Below are 21,852 nucleotides of genomic sequence, written 5' to 3' on the forward strand. Positions count from 1 at the left end.
TTTACTTGTTCTGTAAAGCATGGTTTGGCTGGAGTTACGGGCAGAGCTGGGACGGTGACGAACGGGGCTTCAGAATTCCACTGTTTGGAATTGCTTGGCTTCTCTAAAAATCCTAAAAATAAGTTCTGTGCAATTAATACATTCTTTTAAGTCTGCCTGATTACTGGAGTTCAGAGACAAACACAAGAGGGTGAGGCAGTAATAAATAAGGACCAGTTATCTACATTTTTACATAAACACTGACTGAACATTTGCACTGCTTTTGTCTCCTGCTGGGAGAAAGCATAACTATCCCCAAACTCCTGTTGAGGCCCTAAATGAAATAGATCATCTGGTTTCCCAAAATCATTCTCCACTAGAGAGAGTCTATTACTTTTCCTACTACTCAAGCAAACACTGTTGAGGCAAATAATTTGGTTTTGACTTATTTGCTTTAGAAGACCTCACTATGGTAAATACACTGCAAGTAATGCTAACAGCACCTCTACCTTGTGAAATTGTCTCAGTTGCCAACTACCTGTCTGCTAACATACTACGTAATATTTCTAGCTATAATTTTTATAAACAACCTTTTTGGATCTTCTGTGAGAAGAAGATGAAAGAGGATCAGTAAGACCAGATAGGTAATTACAGCCCTTAGGGAAATATCATCCTGTTTTGCTAAATCCAGCAGGCTGACCTCTACAAATTTCTAATTATAAAGGGTGCACCCAGCCCTCTCCATATTTTGTCATTCTCTTTGAATTTCTTCCAGGTTCTAAACATAATTTTTTTAAGTGTGGACACAGAGTACAGCACCAGGATTCCTGCATCTGTTTTTTCAACACTAACTCAGACCAGAAAGAAGTCCCACAATGTGTGCCACAGAAGGCTAATGAGGGTGGTTAAAAACTCCTTCTGCCATGCCAGACTTTCCACCAAAACCAGCCTTTTTCTGCTAACTGATATTACTTCACAGCAACTTTGCCCAGGAAGCAACTGTGACCTAACATGCACAGTGAAGGAGAATGAAACTCTTGCTCTCTGACTCCAGGACACACAGAAGTATCTTTACTACACACAGAAGGAGAGCATTTCTGAGCCCGAAAAACACGTGCTGACTATTCCTCCCACAGCTACTCCAAAGGTATGAAAAGTTTTTGAAAGTATCAGACTGCATTTTGTCCTTCTATCATAAGGTATTGCTTTTTAATGGAAAATTGTGCATACTCTCTTGAGTTTTACTGCTTCAGCCCACTGCAATGTGATTATTATTTTTGTCACACGGAGGATGGTGCATAGAGTTATGCTAAAGGAGAATGACTGCAGTGACTTACAAATTATGCCTTTTTTTTGTGTATTAAATTGCCCGAGAGAACATTCATTGGCATTGAAAGCCAGTGATTTAAACTGCCAGCTCTTCCCCCCCAGCAGCATTTTGGTTTTGACCATCTTACATTGTCCCAAATACTTCTTTAGCATGGGCCAAGGGTCACTTCCAACAGGCAACTCCCATGCAAGCAATGGCTCTTTGGAAGGCAAGGGAATTAAATGCTGTGAACACAGTAGGCCTTAGTGCTAGAGAGCGCATGCTGGGATGTTTACTCTACTAAGGCAGAGAAAGCCACAGTGTCTAGGAGGAAGCAAGACTGACTTTGCAAAAGAACAGAATATTTTAGAGACAACATGTCTCTGTATAAATCTTTTAGCTTACAAAATAAGTCACAAGGATAAGATAACATCTCTTTAAATAGTTTGTGAGCCCTCCAGTGGTTCAGTCTGTGTTTTTCATTGTGGATGCCAGCCAAAACCCACCAGAGAAGCAGTGTGTACAAAACTAAGCCTGGCATATTGTTTATTGAGAAACTATGGCTGTTTGAGATCAGTTTGTGCAGCATGGTCCCTCTGTACAGCTATTACTGCAAAAGAAGCAGAAGTTTTGCAGTCTTGTATCATCTGGCATCACAACAGGGTGTTTCAGTCCATGGATTTGCAACTATGTTATATACAGAAAGTCCAAATTGAGTTGGCATGATCAGACAGAACAGGCAAATCCCTCCTGGCATGCTCAATATCTTCAGCATCATCTCTCCACAAACTCCATTTACCATCAAAGTTCTGGCCCTTTATGCCTTTTTTTTACTCCCGTCATCTCTGCTGAAGCACCATGTTACAGGCTCATCTCAAAGCCAGGGGCTCGGGAAGTAAGTCCCATACTTCTGCTGCTTTGCTGGGCAAATAAAAAAGGCATAAGGCAGAAATCCTAAGAGATGGAAGAGGAATTCACAGATTTGTTTGTGGTGGAAACTGATGAGGAAAAGACTGGGAAGGCAAAGAGAATGCAAAGCAGCCGACAAGATCATTGCTGTTGGAGCCACCGTGGGCTGGTCTTTCCCCTGGAGGGTCTGCTCAAATTTCTCTCTTTTCAAAGTAGCTGAGATAGAGGATTCCCAGTGCTCCAGCTGATGGCAGAGAAGGAAAATAAGTTTTCAGAAAATGTTTGGCAACCTGGCTCTTATGTGACCCCCAGAAGGTCTCTTAAGACACTGACATGAACTTGCTCTGTTCAGAGATTGCTGCCCTGACTTCTTCAAACAGCCCATGTATTTAAAAACCAAAATACTGCCCTTTCAACAGAGAGCATGTTAGTGCAAGTCTGTCAGTTATTGCAGATTCCCTTCTAGTTATGCATTTGAAAACTTTTGAAAACTATTAAACTATTAATTAACTATTTAGAAGAACTATTAAAAAAAAAGGAAATAAATGAAAATATGCTCTCTTTATGCCCTTGGAATTATCTTTGTCTAAAGGAATATCATTTAGGAAGATCCATTTCTAAATATTGGTAGGGCACTGCTGGATTGGTCTGTTTGTGCCATAGACATATGATCTACGTGCCTCGCATGATGGCAAGGAGCAACACTGTAAAACATCTGGTCAACATGTTTCACCTTCAGGACCACCATGGGAGAAACACCAAAAAATCCTCCATGGGAGGACGTGAGTATATACAGGAGAGCACCCACTTTCCCCCTGGGATCAGACAGAAAAATCTCTTTGAGTTGCTGCTGTATATCAAGCAGAGCTGTGTTTTCCCTCTGCATCCCGTTCTGTCAAGCAGCTCAGCAGCAGCAAGCCCCAAGTTCTGCTGGTTTTAATCTCACCAGGGCTTGGCTCTGCTGGTACCTCCCAAAGATTCACTTAAAAGTGTTGACAGCAATTCTAGTAGCACTCGGGAAGGCTCCAGGAGAAGTTACAATGTGCTGAAGAGAGGAAAGTGGAGCTCCCACTGCTATCTTTAGCCTGGGTTCTGAGGAAGATCATACCGTCCTTATGTTCATCTGTCTGCCAGCCTGTTCATCTGTCTGCCAGTATCCTCTCCACCCCCACATTCTCAGTAATTTCTGAATCCATTGTCCAGTTTCATCCAAGACTAATCGACAACTCAAAGCTCATGAGATCTCACACATTTAATGAAAACCAGCTCTTTGGTGGAGGAGAAAGATCAAAATGCTGCTGTAGTGAGCTAAACAGCTTTCTCTTCCTCTTTGGGTTCCAGATGGCCAATCTGCACAGATGTACTGGCCAGACAGCTGGCATGTGTCAGGACTGAGAACAGACACAGCACACGCTTCTCCATCTCATCAGTAATATGGGAACTCGGAAGAGAGGTAGATGTTTAGGCCTTGGCATAGAAGATGCAGGAGAGATGGAACCCTTTTATTTTGCATGATTACACTTATCAGTCATGTCCTGGAAGGATTGACTCTTCTGACTATTTAGCACTCCACTTTGGAGGGTTGCACTTTTTAATACTGCCACCAGTCAGGCTGACCTATCTTTGCTAGCCAAACCAGAGGTACACAAGGGGAGTCTAAATTTTGTCTTCCAGAATCATGTTACAGGGCCATTATTTTCCATTTTCCATGAAGTCAAGTGGCTTTTTCATTCACAAGTGCTGGAACCACTAAAAAGCTGTGTCAGTTAGGCATTCATGCAGTGGAAAACAAAGCCATGCATACATACATACACATATATATATATATATATATATATATATATATATATATATATATATACACACATATATACTTTTACACACACAGACACACACACACATATATGCATGGTAAGCTCCAATTCCATGAATTACTACCCTTTAGACACTATACCTGGAGGCATACCCTGTGACACAGACCCAGCTTTCCTGGTACCTGCTTTTGGTCAGTGGTACTCCAACATATGCTAGCAGCAGAGGCATGAGGCAGTCAGGTATTGGTCAGTGCTATTGGTCAGTGGTACTCCAGGGAGGGACATTCTGTTCCATTTCAGGTTTTCAGTAGGTTAGTTCCCAAAAACCAGAGGGTTTTGTCTCACTTCCTCCAACTTTTCCTTGTACCCAACTGCCCTACTGTCTACTGTCTCCTTCCCTTGGATTTATAACCCTTTCTTCTTGGCCCACACCTTTTGCTTTCCCTCATCCGAACTTGCCTTCTTAGTGGTCTTCTGCACATGCTGCACGCCCAGGATCCTTGTTGACTTCTCCTACAGAGCCTTGTCCCTTGTACCGCTGTGGCAGGAGTACCAAGTGCCTTCAAAGCTGTTGATAAGCCAGTGTGAGCCTGCACACCCTGGACAGAGCACACTGAATGCATGCACCACTGCCAGTTGTACTCGGGGGCACAATGAACGCACCAGCTCTCTGTACCTTATTATGGCAGGTCATTCACTGACTGGCATTCTAATCGACACTGACCATGCAAAGAATAATAATCAGTGTTAGCCCTCAGTCAGACACAGCTGTCAGCTCTAACGGGGAGCACTGAGAAGAGATGGGTGTTAGTCAGCTGAGTGACAGCAGAGTGTCTGTGACCTGTTTACACCACCGGCCTAGGAATAGCGCAGCTTTGTAGGAAGTCGCTGAGATGTCCAACAAAACAAGAACCAAAACATTGGGTGGGGGAATCAAATCACTTCAAGAGCTGTCTTATGATTAAGTACTATGGCTTATGTTACAAAGTTCTTCCATTGTACCACTCGAGTTTCTCAATGTCTGCTTAGAGAGGCTTTAGCGGAAATGTTGCTCAAACACTGTTGTCACGGTTTCTGTCACCAAAGAATAATGTAGTGCAGGCTTCCTGCACAACTTTAACTGCACAGGCACAGGGCTTGAGGTTTTGCTAACTTTAAAATATACTTGTGGCTACCTTGATAACCACAGACAAACAAACAACCTACCACAGCAAAGAGCCAAACTAGAAGCACTTAGATGTTGCACATACAGGAAACATGTGAAACTGGCACCATGTCTTTAGGAAGGTGAAAACAGCTACCTTCATTGCTAAAGAAACCTGTTGATCATTCCTTGTTCATCTCTTCCCTTGCTTACACTAATGTCATCCTGTGACCACACGCATTTCTCCTTTCATGCTAACCCAAATGTGAAACTTTCTGACTTTCTTCATTCATTTCCTACCTCTTTGTCTCCTACATCTTTGTTGTTTCCATTGAGCTCTGAGATTGTTTTTACCACTCTTGCTGTGTTGGGATGTGGAAGTGGGGTAGACACTCTGTTTATTTAGCAGGGCACCACCGCTGTGGAAGTGCCTCAGAGAGCTGTTCACAGCTGCTGGCAGGAATAGAGCTGCTCACAGTAGCAGTCCGTCAGAGACAGACACTTGCAGTGACGTGCTGCGTTCGGTGAGCTCAGTGCTATTAGCACTCTGACAATATCGCTGCAGATGGGCAAGGGCTCTGTCTGAGCTGTCTCTTTGAGCTTGCTCAGGGATGCTCAGGGTGAGTCTTGGGCTGCGAAGAGTGAAAAGCCATAGACTCCCATGGATTTAAAAGAACAATCCTGGGTGCTCTAGAGCAGCTGTGTGGGCACTAATTGTGCAGCTCTCAGCTTGGCCAGGAGCCTGGGCTTAGAGAGCATTTTTTACTTACAAAAGCAGTCCAGCTGTGCTTGAAAAGCTACGGAAGAGCAGCAGAAATAGAGAAACTTTAGAAAAGCTGTGAAAAAGCTGAGTACAGAGATTGCTTCACTAACCTCCCCCTCCCCACAGAGACCAGGAGGAGTAAAGCAGAGCAAGGTAGAACTTTTTTAGTTGAACTAAAGAGCAGAAAGACAAGGAATACCAGGGAGGACCAATGAGTTTCACTGCAAATCCTTCCGTGCAAGGACCATTTCTTAGTTCATTTCTGGCCACATTTTTAAAAAGGGCTGCTTGCCAAAGACTTGCAGTTCTACCGCAAGGACCCATTATTAGCATCTTCCTCCGGGGAGGAATTTATTTGCTGTTGACTGGAAGTTGCTTTGATATTTTAGCCACTCCTCTTCTGCTGTCTCCAAAATGCATGGTACACAAGGAGAACGAGATCTGGTCATTAGACAGCTCCTCCTGCACCCTGTGAACAGGCAGGACTGCACCCACAGCCCGGCTCTATGACTGCTGGAAAAGAATTGATTCTTATCATCTTGTTCATCATTCCCCCTGTGGAATAGACTGTGTCTTCCTGTGCCTGAAATTATTTCCCTTTTCTCCTTCAGATCCCTCCTTATGTTTCATTTTTCATGTGCTTTCCTATGATAGAGTACCCTAGGAAACTGTTTGCTCCCATCTTTGCCTTGATCTTTAAGCACGTAGAGCTGGACAGCTAAATAGAGCAAATGTCTCCCTGGGATCCAGCCTGTTCCCACACACTGGAATGGTGCCATGGACACCTGTGATACTTTCTAAATAATAAAACAGCCGGAGAAAATGCAGTCCCAGATCTGATTCTTGGCTGCACGTAAAACCCTGTTTATTCTACGGTGTGTGAAAGGGCCTTGACATGAGAATAACTACAGTTTATACTCATTTTCATATGCAGGAAACTGAAGGCAGCCATCAAGGAAAAGAGACCTTTAACCCCAGTGCCCTTAGAATTACAAAATGCATTTTGGTGTCATTAGAAATGAAAGACTTAGAGTAAAATAGGCTTTAAAATGTATAATCTCTTTAGCTATTACAGCCACAAACAAAACTAGCCTGTGAAAACAGACTGTGACAGTGTTATGACACCTGAGCTGCTCTGTAGCCCAGGCCACTCAACCACACCAAATCAGTCTCATGTCTATCCCAGGGAAGTGCACCTGATCTAGGGTATCCTTGATTTGAGGTTTTAACTGATAGACAAGCCTCCTTAGCCCTTGGCAAGTTTATCTCGTGAGCTTTCTCTTCCCTATTAGATACCAATAGACTACAGGCCCACACACACATCCTTCAGAATCGCCTGCATGTCCCCATGACTCATAAAGGGATGCTGGGCTTGGACTAACACCTAAATTCAGATGGCTAACACTGCTGGGATAAATCCTGTCTTGCTGTCTCTGACTGAGATTCTCTTAAACTTTGCTTCCATAATCTGGATTCTTTTGGCTCTTTAGAATTTATTCCAAAAAAGACACGGCCATCTAATCAACTAGGACCACATCTGTGAATAAGCTGACTAATGAGTGTAAATAGCTTAATTCTCATAGGAAAACAACCACGAAATTGTGCAATTGCACAAAATGAAACAAAGATGGCCTGGAACCCTGCCCTGTGCTTCTGAGGTACCCCAAGATACTTCAGACCATGAATAAGAGAGCAGATATAGAGAATCCCACTGATAGATTCTCTTGGCTTGTCACTTACCTTTATGTTATGGCCACCAGAAAAAAAATACTCTCAGCAGATAAATACCAAGTATGAAGCTTATCTGCATGTATGCAGGTCCTCAAATCCAAACAATATAAAAATGCTGGCTTCTTCTCTGTTACCTTGATAGCATCTTACAGTGCCTTCTCAACACATGCTGTCACACAGAAAGGTTATCTGCTCCTAGGAATCATACCTTATTTTTGCCCTCTATTACAGCCGTTCTCTCAGTGATGCTCTGGATCCTGTTTCCTACGTGGCTGCCAGCTTTCAGGATGAAAGATCCTTCTGTATAAAAGCAAAATCCATGCCTAAAGACAAGAAAAATTGAAATGTTAAATGATTTGGTGATAGAAATTGAGTAGAAATTCAGGGCATAAGACAAAACAATTGATTTGAAAATAGTGATCAGTCAGGAAAACTGCAGGTGCTGTGACGACCAGGAAAGTATAATTGCTTTTCATTAAATCTTGAGGTTTGGAGCCTGATAATTGGATTCGTTTCCACATCCACTCCTTGAATATTAGTTCTCTGGAGTAAATGTTCACATTTAAGCCACTGCAAACTGTGAGGTCAGAATTTACAGTCAGAGCCTAAATATAGAGCTGTACAAGACCAACATCCCATTTCCAATGCTCCTGTTTTCAGACGTGGCCAAAACATGAGTTCATACTATTTTTAGCCTTTAACTTAAGTCAAATTATATTTGTTTCAAGATGCATTCTATAATGCATTGGATGCTCTTTTACTCTGTGCAGGTTCTTTCGTCTTTAACAAAAGATTATGCCGGTTTTAATTTCTGAATATTTTTTAGTTCAGTTTACAAAACATCAAGATTTTAATAGTGAAGCTCAATGACTACAAGACACACAGTAAAAAAAAGCATAATCCTGAAAGTGAACAAAATGAAGTTAAACAGAATTAAACCCAGCTGAAAAAGGGATTTAAATGATAATTTAACTGGAAGAAAATAAAATGCATCTAAATGAATGGAAGTCCCAGAGATAAAATGTTTTTGCCTTATGCAACAAATTGGCTTGTAATCAGAACATTCAGGTGTGGTCATGGTAGAGATAATTTGTTTCTTAGAGTCTGATTTGGTACACATGGATATAAACACATTGGAATGCTTCTTAAGTGCTGCCTGACCCTGTTCTTCTTTGAGAAAATCTAGCTCAGTTTTCCATCCAGAATTTAGTTGTTCCTTGTTCAATTCCAGCATCACTGGCAGAGATTAACCCTTCAGCTTGATGAAGTTCATTCAAATACACTATGTTCCTTGGATTTGAAAGATAATGGCCCTAGTATCTGTTATCAAATAGTTTTGGCTTGTATAACAGTTGTTTGGAGAAACAAACTTTAAAACCCAGTGACTGAAAAACAGAATATGATGCAATCCTGACCAAAGAATGAGCTTCATTTCCCTTCAGTCAAACTGTGCAGTTTGCTTTGCACAGTAAACTTTGTGTTGTTTAGAGTACCAATGGTACACCAACTTTATATGCCTGTTTTTAATTGTGCAGCTTTGCGTCAAACCGGCCAATGACTTAGCAGATATTATGGCTTAAAGAAATAACGACATGGAAACTAACTTGGGCTGCCCAAATTTCACAATGTGCACTGAAAAGCCAGGAGAAGGCAATGGAAATTCATGCATGGAGAAATGACAAGGAGCAAGAGCCTGGCAGGAAAACCCTATCTACACAACCATGTCTTTCAGACTCTGATTTAAAAGCCAATTTTTAATACATTATTTTTGAGGCCAGGGTGAATGAAAGACAGGTGCATTTATAAGGGCACCTGTTGCACTCAGATGGGGAAAAATGGTTAAAATTATTCAGAAAGGTAAATGCCATTTATTTTGCACATTTAAAGCTTTAAGAAGTCTTGTTCTGTAACAAGAATAAAACACAGAAGGCATGATAATTTGGCGAAGCTGGTAAGATTTTCATGCCATAGAAGATATCAAAACTCAACTTGTGATGCCAGACACACAAACATGCAGTATCAAAAGCACACTTGTGAGTGGATGCAATCTGTACAGGAACACAGAGACACCAAAATCCCACTTCATGGGATTAAAAGGTGTCTCCTAATTTATTTTTCCCTATCCCCACAGAGTGCATTTATGCTCCTTTGTTACAGTGCTGAAATCTTGTACTCTTTACCACAGAAGTCCTTACATATAATTTGCTAAAGGACACAAAGAAGTCATAATGCATATTCAGAAGCTGCTTGTGCATCTCTGAAAAGCATCTCTAATTTCCTTTCTTACAGCTCTGGAACCTCCAGACTCAGTTGCTATTATTATACTCTTCCTCACAATTCCTTAAAAAGACTGTATATATTTAGTTTGCCATGTCTTAGGGATGAGGACTGTGCTATGTCTTTGTTGATGCTTAGCACAATGAGATGCTGATTACTCATTAATACCAGAATGCAAACCACCATGATAACTACAATAACATCACAATAACAAGAAAAACACATGTAAAGTGCTGGATTAGCCCTGGAGGCACATATGTGAACTTTACTGACGTCACATTCCATTCTATATCCAAACTGGCAATTACCTCGTTAATGCAATTAGAGTAGAAAATTGAATACTTTTCATAGCTGTTGTCCATGGTTTTAATAAAAAAGGAGTCACAATCAAACGGAGAATGCTGCATCCAACAGCACGCAGCTGGAGGTGTGAGTACTGTTGTACACATCCACTGACTGCGGGATCAACAAACATTTACGGATCAGTTGCAGCACGGCTGCCAGGCAGAGTCTAGGACAAGACTCAGACTCGTCCCTTTGGATGCAGAACCAGATGCTTCCTCTCATCAGCTGCCAAATCCCTTCACTTTAACCTCAAATACACTAAAATAGCTCGGGGACAGCACACGAGCTGTGTCCACTATCCTGATCTGGCTACTCAGGTTAATACTCCAAGTCATCCCACCTCTTACTGCTGCCAGGGGCGCCATGTGAAAGATGCTGCCTAAGCCAACAGCATCAGGTAGAGATGGAGAAGGGAAAAATGAGTCAAAAGTCCTGCCTCTTAACTTGACCTCAGCTTCTAACAACTGGCATTTTGTAACAGAAAGAGAAAAGGTTCTGCTGAACTTAGATGTAATCATCAAACCAAATGTTTGTGTTAAGCACAGATGCTTGGAAAGAAAGAGAGAAAAATGAAAACACAAAAATCCATGCTGGCTGGAACCAAAATAGGCAATCATCTTCCTGTTAACTCAATTGATGCTTCATAGACTGTGTCCTCACATAACATCAGCTGCATATTTTTCTGGTTTCAAGGAAATTACCAATTTCTTCAAACTACCCACTCAGTAAAATAACAAGGGCATTGCATTTTTAGCAGGAACTGTCTGTGTTTGCAGGGAAATCCCACTGCATTTTAGGTATTTGAATCTTACTCCAGATATTTCCAGAGTACCTGAATTCCTGAAATGTTTTGCTGTGGGATGAGCCTCTGTGCTTTGCATCTTCAGGAAATCTTACAGCAGGGTTACTGCTGGGTTAGTGAATGAGCACACAGCGTGCACAGGGATGGATGAGCAAGCTGATATCTGCCAGCACATTTCTATGCATTTCTTTCACCTGTGTCCCTGCAGACCCTTTCATGTTTCTCCTTTGCAGGTGCAACTCTGCATGTGTAGAGATCCCACGTAAGAAATACTAACAGGGGTGTGTACAAACCTAAGTTTATGGAAGTTACAACCTCAAAGTGAGGTGATCAGACTCTGCTGCCTTAGTGGAGCGCTGGTAGAAGCAGAGCACTCAGGTTAATCACACCCTAAGTAGTTTTTCCCATATGCCTGCAGGCGTGCTGACACGCACATTTGCAGGTGTGGACCCGCACAGGCATGCATCGACCTTTGTGTCAAGAGCTTGAGAAAAAGGCTATTCTTTTGTAAAAACAGGAGCCACTAATTCTCTGTAAGGTTTCCAGAGAAGCCCAGCACTGGGGAAAAGAGGGGTGAGAGTGTCTCTGCCTGTGGCAGCGTGAGTTCTGCTGTCAGACCTGCTCATCACCCAGAGCTTCGGGAATTCACATGGATTTGGAGAGGCTGGGGGGGTTTATGCAATCAGAAGTAAGTCCAGCTTTATAAAGGGTCTGTGATGTGTGGAGTTGGCACCTAGAGGGGCCCTGGAGGAATGGCTGGGGGGAGGGGAGCCAGCCTGCTTCTCGAGAATACATCAAGCCCTTGAGGAAGCAGAGTGTGCCATGTTTGAAGATGCAAAGATAATCACAGTGCTGGGAACCGTCTTGTGTAGCGGAGGAAGCCAAACAACAAGAGGAAAGCAGCATATGCTCGTGATTTCGCACAGGAAGCGAGCAGCACCTCCTGCCAAAGCGAGATAAGAAAACTCCCATGGCCTATTCTGGACAGGGCTGTGGCCATCAGCCTTCGCTTCACACTGTCCCCACTCTGCTCCGCAGCCCGTTCCCTTTCCTAATGAGTTTCAGAGCCCTCACTTCTATTAGCATGCAGCATGCCAAGCACAATAGCATGGTGTATTTATAACTATCAACAGGGAAAAGTTTCCAGGGTAAGAGTGTACTTCATGTCATCTTGATGCATTTCACTGAAATCACACTACAAACCAGCTCCAAGCTAAAGTCCTGCTGATGAAACCACTGGTCTCAGAAGTAAAGCTGCTGGGTGATTTATAGCAGAGCACGGGAGCTGAGGTAAACAATTTGTCCAGTTACTCATAGGATGGTTTGATCTCATGTATGACAGTCAGTTCTGATTGAAAGCCCCAGATCTGGCCCATCCAGACACATCTTCCCCATACCAAAGACAGTACTGCAGTTTTCAGTTCATCAGTGCAACAACAAATACCAGTGAAAGAGCCTCAGTCCACAGAGAGTTGGAAAAATACTCATTTTCTGTCTCCTTGTCATCCCAGCTTCTCCCTCCCAAGCCCTCCTGTGTGATTCCAGAGGCCATTGCAATCGTTACCTCGTGTAACTTGAATTTCATTCAACTCTCTAAGCAAGCATTCCTCTTGGCAAAGCCCCTGGCAGCCTCACTCACACTCTCATTCACTGGGGTAGTATTTGTGGAGCGAGAGGAAACCATGCTGTCACCAACAGTGCCCATTTTTTAGAGTGATTGTTGGCAGTCACCATACTTTTCTCAGCAGCTATCCTTTTCATAGGGCAGCAATTCCTAGCAGCGTGAGGGCAACGTTACTACAAATTCAAGTGGGTCTGACTCATGTCTTTTAAGAGGCAATGGCAATGACACTAACATTAGGACAGGAACTCTTGAAATTCCTGGAATTGTAAAGAATACATAGGAATTGTTTTTTATTTGCAAGTTGCCAACAAAAATCTGAATGGCGTGGGCTATGCCTGCTCTGCACCTCAGTGTCCAGTGCCGTGTGATTGATAGCACTGGGCTGGTGTAGCCACGTGTCCTTGGGAATATTGAGTCAATCTGAAGCAGGAAACAGAGAGGAAAAATAGTAGCAGGGAGCATGTAGAGTTTGTAAAACGTGCTTTATGGGGGTGGGGGAAGGAGAACATGTGCTGGCCCCCAGCCAGCTTTGTCTATGCATGTGATTCTATGATTCTAAGAAGCTATGGTCCAGGTGCTCCTGCTCTAGGTCAAAACCAATCAGTTAGAGGTCTAAATGCTGGCAAAACTGCAGCTGGGAGCTCATCCCAAGCACCTTCCCTAATATGCACATTGGTGGAGCTAGAAGGAAAACTACAGGTGGTAGGAACTGGATATATTTTTCATTGTTTATTTGTTTATTTCTATTTATTTATTTAGGATCAGGTTCCTGATGTTCCAAAACCTCATTCTCTTGGGGAGTATCTTTGAAAAGAGGAGGGTAGATGGCATTTAGAGCTTAGTTGTGTACTTTCATGGCTCTATCAAAAAAGGAAGCATTTGATAGCTGCACACTGCCCTTCTTGCTATTACTGATATGCAACCAGACAACTGGATGGTGTTTCCCTTTTATACTCATCCTTTCCAAACATTACAGCTTGCCCTTAACTATTCCAGTTTGCTGGCTGGAAAGCTGATTGATCTGAGCTATCTCAAAAAAGCAGCAAGGCCAACAGCAATGTTTCCTACCCCAGCTTTCAGTATTTCATCAGCCCACACTCACATTTCCACAGGGAAAAAATCATTTCTATAACTGCACACCTGAGCACCCTGCAACACCAGTTACTTGCAACAAAAAATGCAGATGACTGAGGCTGAGGGTCACCAAAAAAACCCATTTTGCTTCCAACTTCTTTGTCATCACTTGAAAGCTCTGTCCGCTAGGGAACATAACAGCATTTTTCAGGTGCCCACACATACTGAGGTTGTTTGAAATTTTCTCACCTTGTCTTATCAGAAGATTATATTTTGCTTTTTGATCTTCAATTTTCTGCTTCACACTGCTTAGCATTCTTCATGGACACAGAATACCATCATATCTCAGCCAAACCTACCTTCCTTCCTTGTTATACAGCTCTCTTCCCTCCTTTACCTAAACTGTGCTCACTCTCATCTCCCATGAAGCCACTGTGATTCAGCCTCCACTTTCTCTGTGCGAAAGCAAAAATCATGCCCTGCACAGAGAAGCAGGATGTTGGCTGGAACTATAGAATTATCCAATGAGATTTCCATAAGCACCCAGAATTTCTTTCAGGGCAAAAAAAGTGTTTGATTTGGAGAGTCTGTAGTACTGCAAGGAAGAGGATCTTGCAATTTGGTTGAACAGTCAGAATCCAAAAGAGAAAGTCACAAAACCTCTACATACAATGTCCACTCTTGCACTCAGTTTCTTTTTATTTCCAATTTATGTTCCCTATAAATAAAGTCCAAGATATTGTTCAGACCCTTCTAGGGCGAATTATTTTCCTTGCACAACTCACTTCTAATAGCTCACTCAACTTCTAGACATAACCTTATGTCTATAATATTCCAAGATCCATGTATCCGCAACTCCTTCCTTCTCAAAATGCCAATTTTCCCCTTTTTTCCTTTTCTGTCCTACCTGGATCCTCTTGGTTCTAGAAAGGAGTAACTCTTCAGTAGCCCATTTACACAGTCCTTCATACTGCCCATCTTTCTGACAAGCTGGAGGCACAACTCTCACCCTTTCCATTTTCCAGTGATTAGCAAAGGAGACAGAGGAGCTGTTGATCCACTGAGGTTGTGTTTTTCACAATGATTTGTTTTCAACTTCTCTTCAAGTTGGGGTCTGGGAGCAACTCTCGGCTGACTGGAGTGGGGGGACTGAAGTCCAGGCAGAAAACAAGGAAAGGATGAGAAAGAATGGAGGGAAACATTTTTAAGGAGAGAGGGGAGTTGATTAGAGGGAAAACAGGAAGAGAAAATACTGACAGGCATGGATGTAAGACCAAGGATCCATCTACCCCACATCCTGTCCCAACAATGACCATGTGCAGATGGTTGGGGATGAGTAAGAGTGGGACTCACTTCAGATATTTCCTTCTAATACTCCCCCAGTCACCAATTATTATCGGGTCAGGAACTTCCCGCAATATAGACTGTTTCTACACTTCTCTTCCAAGACTGTAGAAAGTTTTCAAACCCCCAAAGTCTTCTGGCAAGGCGATTCACAGCTATGCTATTCGCTACATGAGGAGCTAAATCCTTTTCCAGTTCCAAATTCTGCTCCTTCTGTCTTTATCTAATGGCTGCTACCTCTAGAATTGGAAAATATTTACACAACTGATCCTCAGACGTGTATCTTTCACAGGTCTGTAAGTCTCTATCCTGTAGCTCCCAAGTCACTTCTTTTTCAGTCTGCAAGAGTCTTGATCTCCCTCCTCACTCATCCTTCACACATTCCTCTCATTCTCTGAAATTCCTTTGATCCTTTTTGATGCTATTCCTGGTGTACCTCCCAGTTTGGCTGCATACTTTGAAATGAAAGGATCAGAAATGCTCATAGCATAAAAGACATGGATAATTTATGGATTTGTGGAGTTATCATGGAGTTCTGTACTGTGGTCTTTCTTTCCTGGTAATTCCTAACACTTGATTTTCTTTTTGAGCTGCTCATGGTGGTGTTCAATTTCACAAACACATCTATCACAGCACTCAGAACCCTCTTTTTAGTAGTAATGATCAGCCAACAGCTTTTTAACATGTATTTTACATACAAAAGGAAGATTTTTTTTCCCTATGTATATCATGCACATTTATCCTCAGTGAATTTCATCTGCCACTTTTTCACTCAGATACCTGGATTCATAGAGTTCTGCATTTCATTGCAATCAGCCCCTGATCCTTACAAATCTGAACAACTTGTCATCATCAGCAAACACTGTCACCTCCCTGCCACGTTTTCCAGGTTATTTCTGAATGTGTTGACAAGTACAGACCCCAGCACCGGCTCCTGAAAAACTTCACTGATCACCTCCCTACGCTGCAAGAACTGGTTGTTCCCTCTTAACCTCTGTTTTCTATTTTTTAACTTAATTTTTTTTTCTGAGCACGATCCTACCCCCCATGCCTGTTCAAAGCCTTCTGCAAAGGCTTTTTGAAAGGCGTACACACAAAAGGAAAGAGGATGCTAACTAAAGTTTGTATATTTTTGTAAAAGGTGTACTCGATCCAGTAATAGCACTCCATTCATAATCACTCCTGAGCACACACAGAGCTTGACCTGGTGCCTTCCTTTGGCCAGGAGCCCCTGCTAGTGCAGGAGCAGGCTGCTGGCTGCGGGCTGGGACTCCCCACTGGCTCGGAGGCTGCCAGCGTGCGGGGCCTCGCTCACGTCGTGCAGTCCCCACCAACAGCCTGTCACACACTTTGTTTCCCATGGGCTGGGCCACACGGAGCAAAAGATCAAGCAGAAACATCCCACCATCTACGTGACCGTCAAGTGTTTTTCCTTAAGGCTGGGTGTCAGACTGCACATAGAAAAGCCAAGAGACCACCCTGTGAAGGCAGCAAGAAATAAAAAAAAAAGAAACTGAGGAAAAATAAAAGGAAGAGCAAGCGCAAAAAACCCAACATAGGCAAGTGAAAATAAAAGCATGGTACTAAGCAGAGTATCCTTGACCATCTGGATCCTGCTGTAGCTCTTATGTTTGAAGATTGATCAACAACAAAATAAATAATACAATGCTTCTTGTTTATTTTTTTTTTTTTTTAATTTGAAGTGATTTGGAAACTAGCAGTATTGAAACTTGAAAGCTTAAGGTTATGATTCAACTAAGATCCATTATGAAGTAATTTATACTTGCAGAATAAATTAATCAATGTGTAACCCTGTGGACAGACTGGGGCAAACTGTACTTAGTATAAAGTATGTATTTGTCAAGCTTATGTAAATATATTGACGTGCCAGATCTGATTCAAATGGCATTCTGCAAACAAAATATTAAAAAATATTACAAATTCCATAATAGTGACTGAAAACAAGGACTTAGCTCTACTCAGAGGAAAGAATGTGTTCACAAGCAAGCATTGGCTTTTGGCTCCCAGTGAAAGTGCAGAATGAGATACTTGAGCATATTCCTGATTCAGGCTGAAGCAGATCAGATGCTGTTTCACTCCTCTTTTTCCTTTGGCTTCAAGTTCCCTGGAAGTCCATGCTGCTGCAACGCACACCTGTGACAGTTCCTCTGCATTTTTTTAAGGTTACGTAAAAAACCACAGGCTTTGACTTTTACTTACACTAATCTATTTCCCCAACCCCACCAAAACAAGGGAATAGCCAGTAGGATTTTTGGTGTACCAAAGCACCTTTACGTTACTAGATTGCAGCAGAGATTATTTTCTTGTAGCACAGGGTGGAAGGCACAAAGGCCACCAGATCCTCAGCCAGTGTGAAGGTAGAGTTGAGGATTCAGCCACATGTCAAACTAAACAAAGGCATTTTAGAACTACCTGTTTGTTAATGGCATCTGACCTACTTATACCAGCTCCAAAGACTCAGCCTTTCCCTTCCTGAAAATAGAAGGTGGCACAGGGAACAAAACAAGTCACTGTGGGCAAACTCAGGGGCATCAATGCTTGCAGACATCCAACAATTAAATTTGGATGGTTCAGCACATTCTTAATTAAGTACAATTAACATTTGTTCTTTACTCATTCATTTTACATACCTCACTGATGTCCCAAATCTGGCTTCCCCAGATTATCTATCCAAGCACATCCTAATGATTCTGCCTTTCAATCCCTTATTAATACCCTGACATAAACAATGCAGAAATGCAATTAGACTGCTATGCACACATGGACTGCCTCCTCTTCCACTGACGCTGCTGGGATCTGGCCATGCACTGTCAGTATGATAGTCCCAGTCTTCTGTATCTCTGCAGAAGTTTCAAGGAACACTTCAAGCTTTTTTCCTCCCAGATACTTCATGTATTCTGCCCTCCATCTCCAACCCCACCAAGAAGAGTTTTGGTTTTATCACCAAGTAGAGTTCATACCTTGACAGTGTAGTCAGGAGAGCAGAGAATCATGTACCAGTTTCCCCAACTACTTTGTTTTTGTAAGCAACTCCATAATACTGTTACATTTCTCTCAAGCAAACACACACAGAGGAAAAAAAGAAAAAAAAACCAAAAGCCAAAAGCCAAAAAAACACAGATTGATGGGATGGCAGGGTTGTAAAATAATAATGTAACATTCAGTCTGAGGCTAAGCAAAACTGATAGCTCAAGAGGAGGGAGGCAGTGAGGTGATGGGACAGTTGAAACAGATACCCGTGGTAAAATGTCAGTGTTGCAACTGTCTGCCATTTCTGAAGAACAAAGCAGTCAAACCTTGGGCAGAGGTTGGAGATCTCTCTTGAACTGCCCACATAGAAATGTCCAGAGAGAAACTGGGCCCAAACAACACTGCACAGCTGCTGGGAGAGCCAGTGCTTCCACTGAGCAATAGCAGCATCCCACATGCCTTTCTTGGCAATTTCTGCCAGGTCAGTTTAAGATAAACAAAATCTACTGAAGAGGTTCAAGTCAAGAACCATTAACATCAAGCACGCAGACGCTTGTTCTGCAGGCTCAGAACTGATCTGTTTTAGGTGGATCCCAGCCTGCCTGGCTCTGGAGACCCTCAGCAAGCCCTGCTGCTGTCTGCCCCCATACACCTCTGCTGACAACCCGGCCTGGGACAAATTCAGGATGGATACAATGGCTCCAGAGGGGTAAAAAAGAGGCTAAAGAGTCTGCTGGGTACTTCAGGACAAGTGTCCCACAGGGCTGTGCTCTTCTATATCCACTGAACACCTGGGGGCTGCCCAGCCTGGGAATGTGTCGGCTACAGAGCAGCAGCATATGCTGCAGTAAGATAGCCCCGGAAAAGCAGTTTCTCAGTCATTAAGAACAGACCAATTTATTTTTTAAATGACTTTTCATATTATTTTGCATTGTGTCTTCTACTGTCTTTTGGCTGCCATCTCTAAATTCAATAGCTCTACATAAGCTTAAAAAACCCCAGAATATTGCTTTTTTGCCCCAGACAGATTTCCTTGACTCTTCTATGTTTCATTGTTTGGGTGAACATCAGAAGAGAATCTTTCCACCTACATATCTAGTTAGCTAGCTAAAAAGGTTGGTTAATGGCAAGAGTTGGTTTAAGCAAAGTAATTGTAACACAGAACAAAGAACAGGGAATTTTTAATGATGTTGGCCTTTCCACATTTCAAAAATTCACATTTGTTGAGCAATTTTACCACTTTTTTTTTATTATTTGCTGCAAGGAAAATATGGAAATTATTTTATTTGGCCAGTCTCCTGTTACTGGCCTGAGTGAAGCAGAGAGAAGAGTTATGCAAATTGACTGCATCAATCAGAAAGCATTGAATTATATCTGCATTTAAAAGCAATGGAATTCATTGACGTATTTTTAGATTTTTGTAACTGAAATACTGCTTGGAAAATAAAGTGAAAGAAGTATCCACACAACCTAATAGCTGCTAATAAAGGAGGCCATAGGCAACAGTCCTTCAAAAATAAAAGCATCTAACTTAGGCAGTCAGTCCCCAGCTAGCAGAGACAATGCTCAAGTGGTGTGAAGTTAAGCACACATATAAAGAAATATTGGAGCAAGCAGATCTTGGAGCCAATGGTGCCCTGCAAGGTCTTTGCAGCAACAGCATCTTTTTGTCCAGAGGGCACACTCTGTCCTATGACATGGGACTTGGAAATTTCCTGAGAATCTCTCCTACTTTACACTGAGGGGTAACCTGTAGGGGTTCATTGCTTAAAGTACCCGGTACATCTGTGTACAGAAACAAACACTGCCTGACCACAACATTTTAGTATTGGAAACCCGATGTTGGGCAGATAAATGTAAAAAAGTGCTGTAATGGCAGAACAAGATATGTTTCTAATCTCCTGCACAAGGTACACACACATTAAATCTGTGGTTTAGGCAAACCTCCCATCACACCAAGAGGGAAGTATAATGAAATAGGTGGGATTAAAGGGTATTCCAGTTCTTCACAGAGAACACCTGAACCTGCACAGACATCAGCCTGAGCAAGGTGTGCCAGCTGCTGAAGTACTCCACTCTGCTCCCTTCCTGGAGCAGGAGACAAAATGTAATTACTCAGGTATTTCTGCCTTTCTGCAATAGTTAATTGTCATATTATTCAGAGGGAATCATCCCACTCTTTTTAGGCAAAGCATTAAAAATGGTGCTTTCCAGGCTGCTTCTTCAATGAATATTTAAAGGAGAAGGAAGGGGAGAGGGTTAAAGGGAATCATCACAGAACAATTATGAAGGCAATTTGGAAGCCAATCTGGAAACAACATTGTAACAGAGCCAATAGCTGATTCAGAATGTTACGTTTCTCCTTTGATCACCTGCTCAAACACACTCCTAATTAGCATTTAATGGAGTCTACAGTTCAGCACATGACTGAACACCTGAATGCAAATGTCAATTCCTCTTTCTGAAGGCTCTCTGTCCTGTGCTGGAGTGCAGACCTGTGCTTGCTAGCAGAAGGAAATATCTGACAACAGATAAGCGCCACCTCGACTCCCAAGGAAGAACCAACTGTTTCTTCAGTCCTGCACTGGATTTCAATCCAGACTATTCATAGCTATATAAACTCTTGAAAGAAACTAAAAGACTGAAAACTTTCATATATGTTTTTCTCGAGGTTTCTCTAATTAAAAGATGGTGTGATTTCTATTCTCTTCTATCTATTAGCAAAAATAAGTTTTGCAACTTGTCCCTGTATGGTAACATACCAGACAGAGGAAATGCAGCTCTCACCTGTCCTTGAAATGGAGAATTTCAGGTAATACCTATTCCAGCAAGAGGAGAGATTGCTAGTGCCACCTCTTGGTGAGAAGGGCACAGAAAGACTGTCATTAGCGTAATCCCAAGAACACAGCAGGAAAAATAACTTCTGCTTCTAGGAAGTGCTGAGCACTCTCTCACTGATATCAAAGCACCTACAAGTACCCATGTTTTGAGATGTTTAGTATTGAGACCCTCAGTATTGAGATGTCCTGTTTACCTGAGGGATGTGTCTTGTACCCTTGCAGTTAAGCACGTACTTAAATATTTGCCTGGTGCTAAATATTGCCCAGTTCTATGAAATTGTTAAAAAAGTGAAACCTTGTGGAATGTGATTATTCTTCTACTGAAACTGAGAAAATGTTGTGCCTTAAACTTGTCAGGTTTTTAAATATCTTCACTGGGCTGTGATCCAAGTACCTTGCCTTGTTTGACCCTGCCAATAGGAGCTTAATGATCATGCTGTTGTGGAGGTTGAGTGTTAATCATTAAGTTTGTGTCAGATTTCATGATGCAGTAAGAGCTGTGGATAAGTGAGTCAACACAAACTCCTAATCATAAGAAACTGAGTTCAAAAGAAAACTAAAATGTAAAAAGAGGATTAGTTGAGCACCACATCAACGTCTCAGTGTCAAGTAAGTTTGCATGGTTTCATTTATTCTTCACCCTTTTTAAATATCATCTGGAGAATGGTGGCACATTTAGCTTGCTGAACTGAATCTGTGAATAAACATATCACAGGACACATCTGACCTTCATAATGGAAGAAGTTTCTATGATATTTTCTGTTGATTTCAAAAGAAACCACACATGGGAGTCACTGTGTGTGGAGAACTCCATGTGAAAGCGTGTGAACTTTGCAAGACATTGTCTTCTCTCATGAAAATGCAGACGCAATTATCACTTCTGGACTAATACTGCATGCATGAATA

General features: G+C 42.2%; 1 protein-coding gene across 1 annotated transcript in view; it reads right to left on the reverse strand.

Annotated features, from left to right (window-relative positions):
• Positions 1-21,852, reverse strand: part of FLT1 (fms related receptor tyrosine kinase 1) — a 108,613-nt gene that overhangs the window by 48,836 nt on the left and 37,925 nt on the right. The window contains exon 11 of the mRNA XM_059838805.1: positions 7,858-7,972. Coding sequence (XP_059694788.1) covers positions 7,858-7,972 — 115 coding nt within the window. The remainder of the gene's footprint in view (positions 1-7,857; positions 7,973-21,852) is intronic.

The sequence above is a fragment of the Haemorhous mexicanus genome, chromosome 2, assembly GCF_027477595.1.
Source record: "Haemorhous mexicanus isolate bHaeMex1 chromosome 2, bHaeMex1.pri, whole genome shotgun sequence".
NCBI lineage: Eukaryota > Metazoa > Chordata > Aves > Passeriformes > Fringillidae > Haemorhous > Haemorhous mexicanus.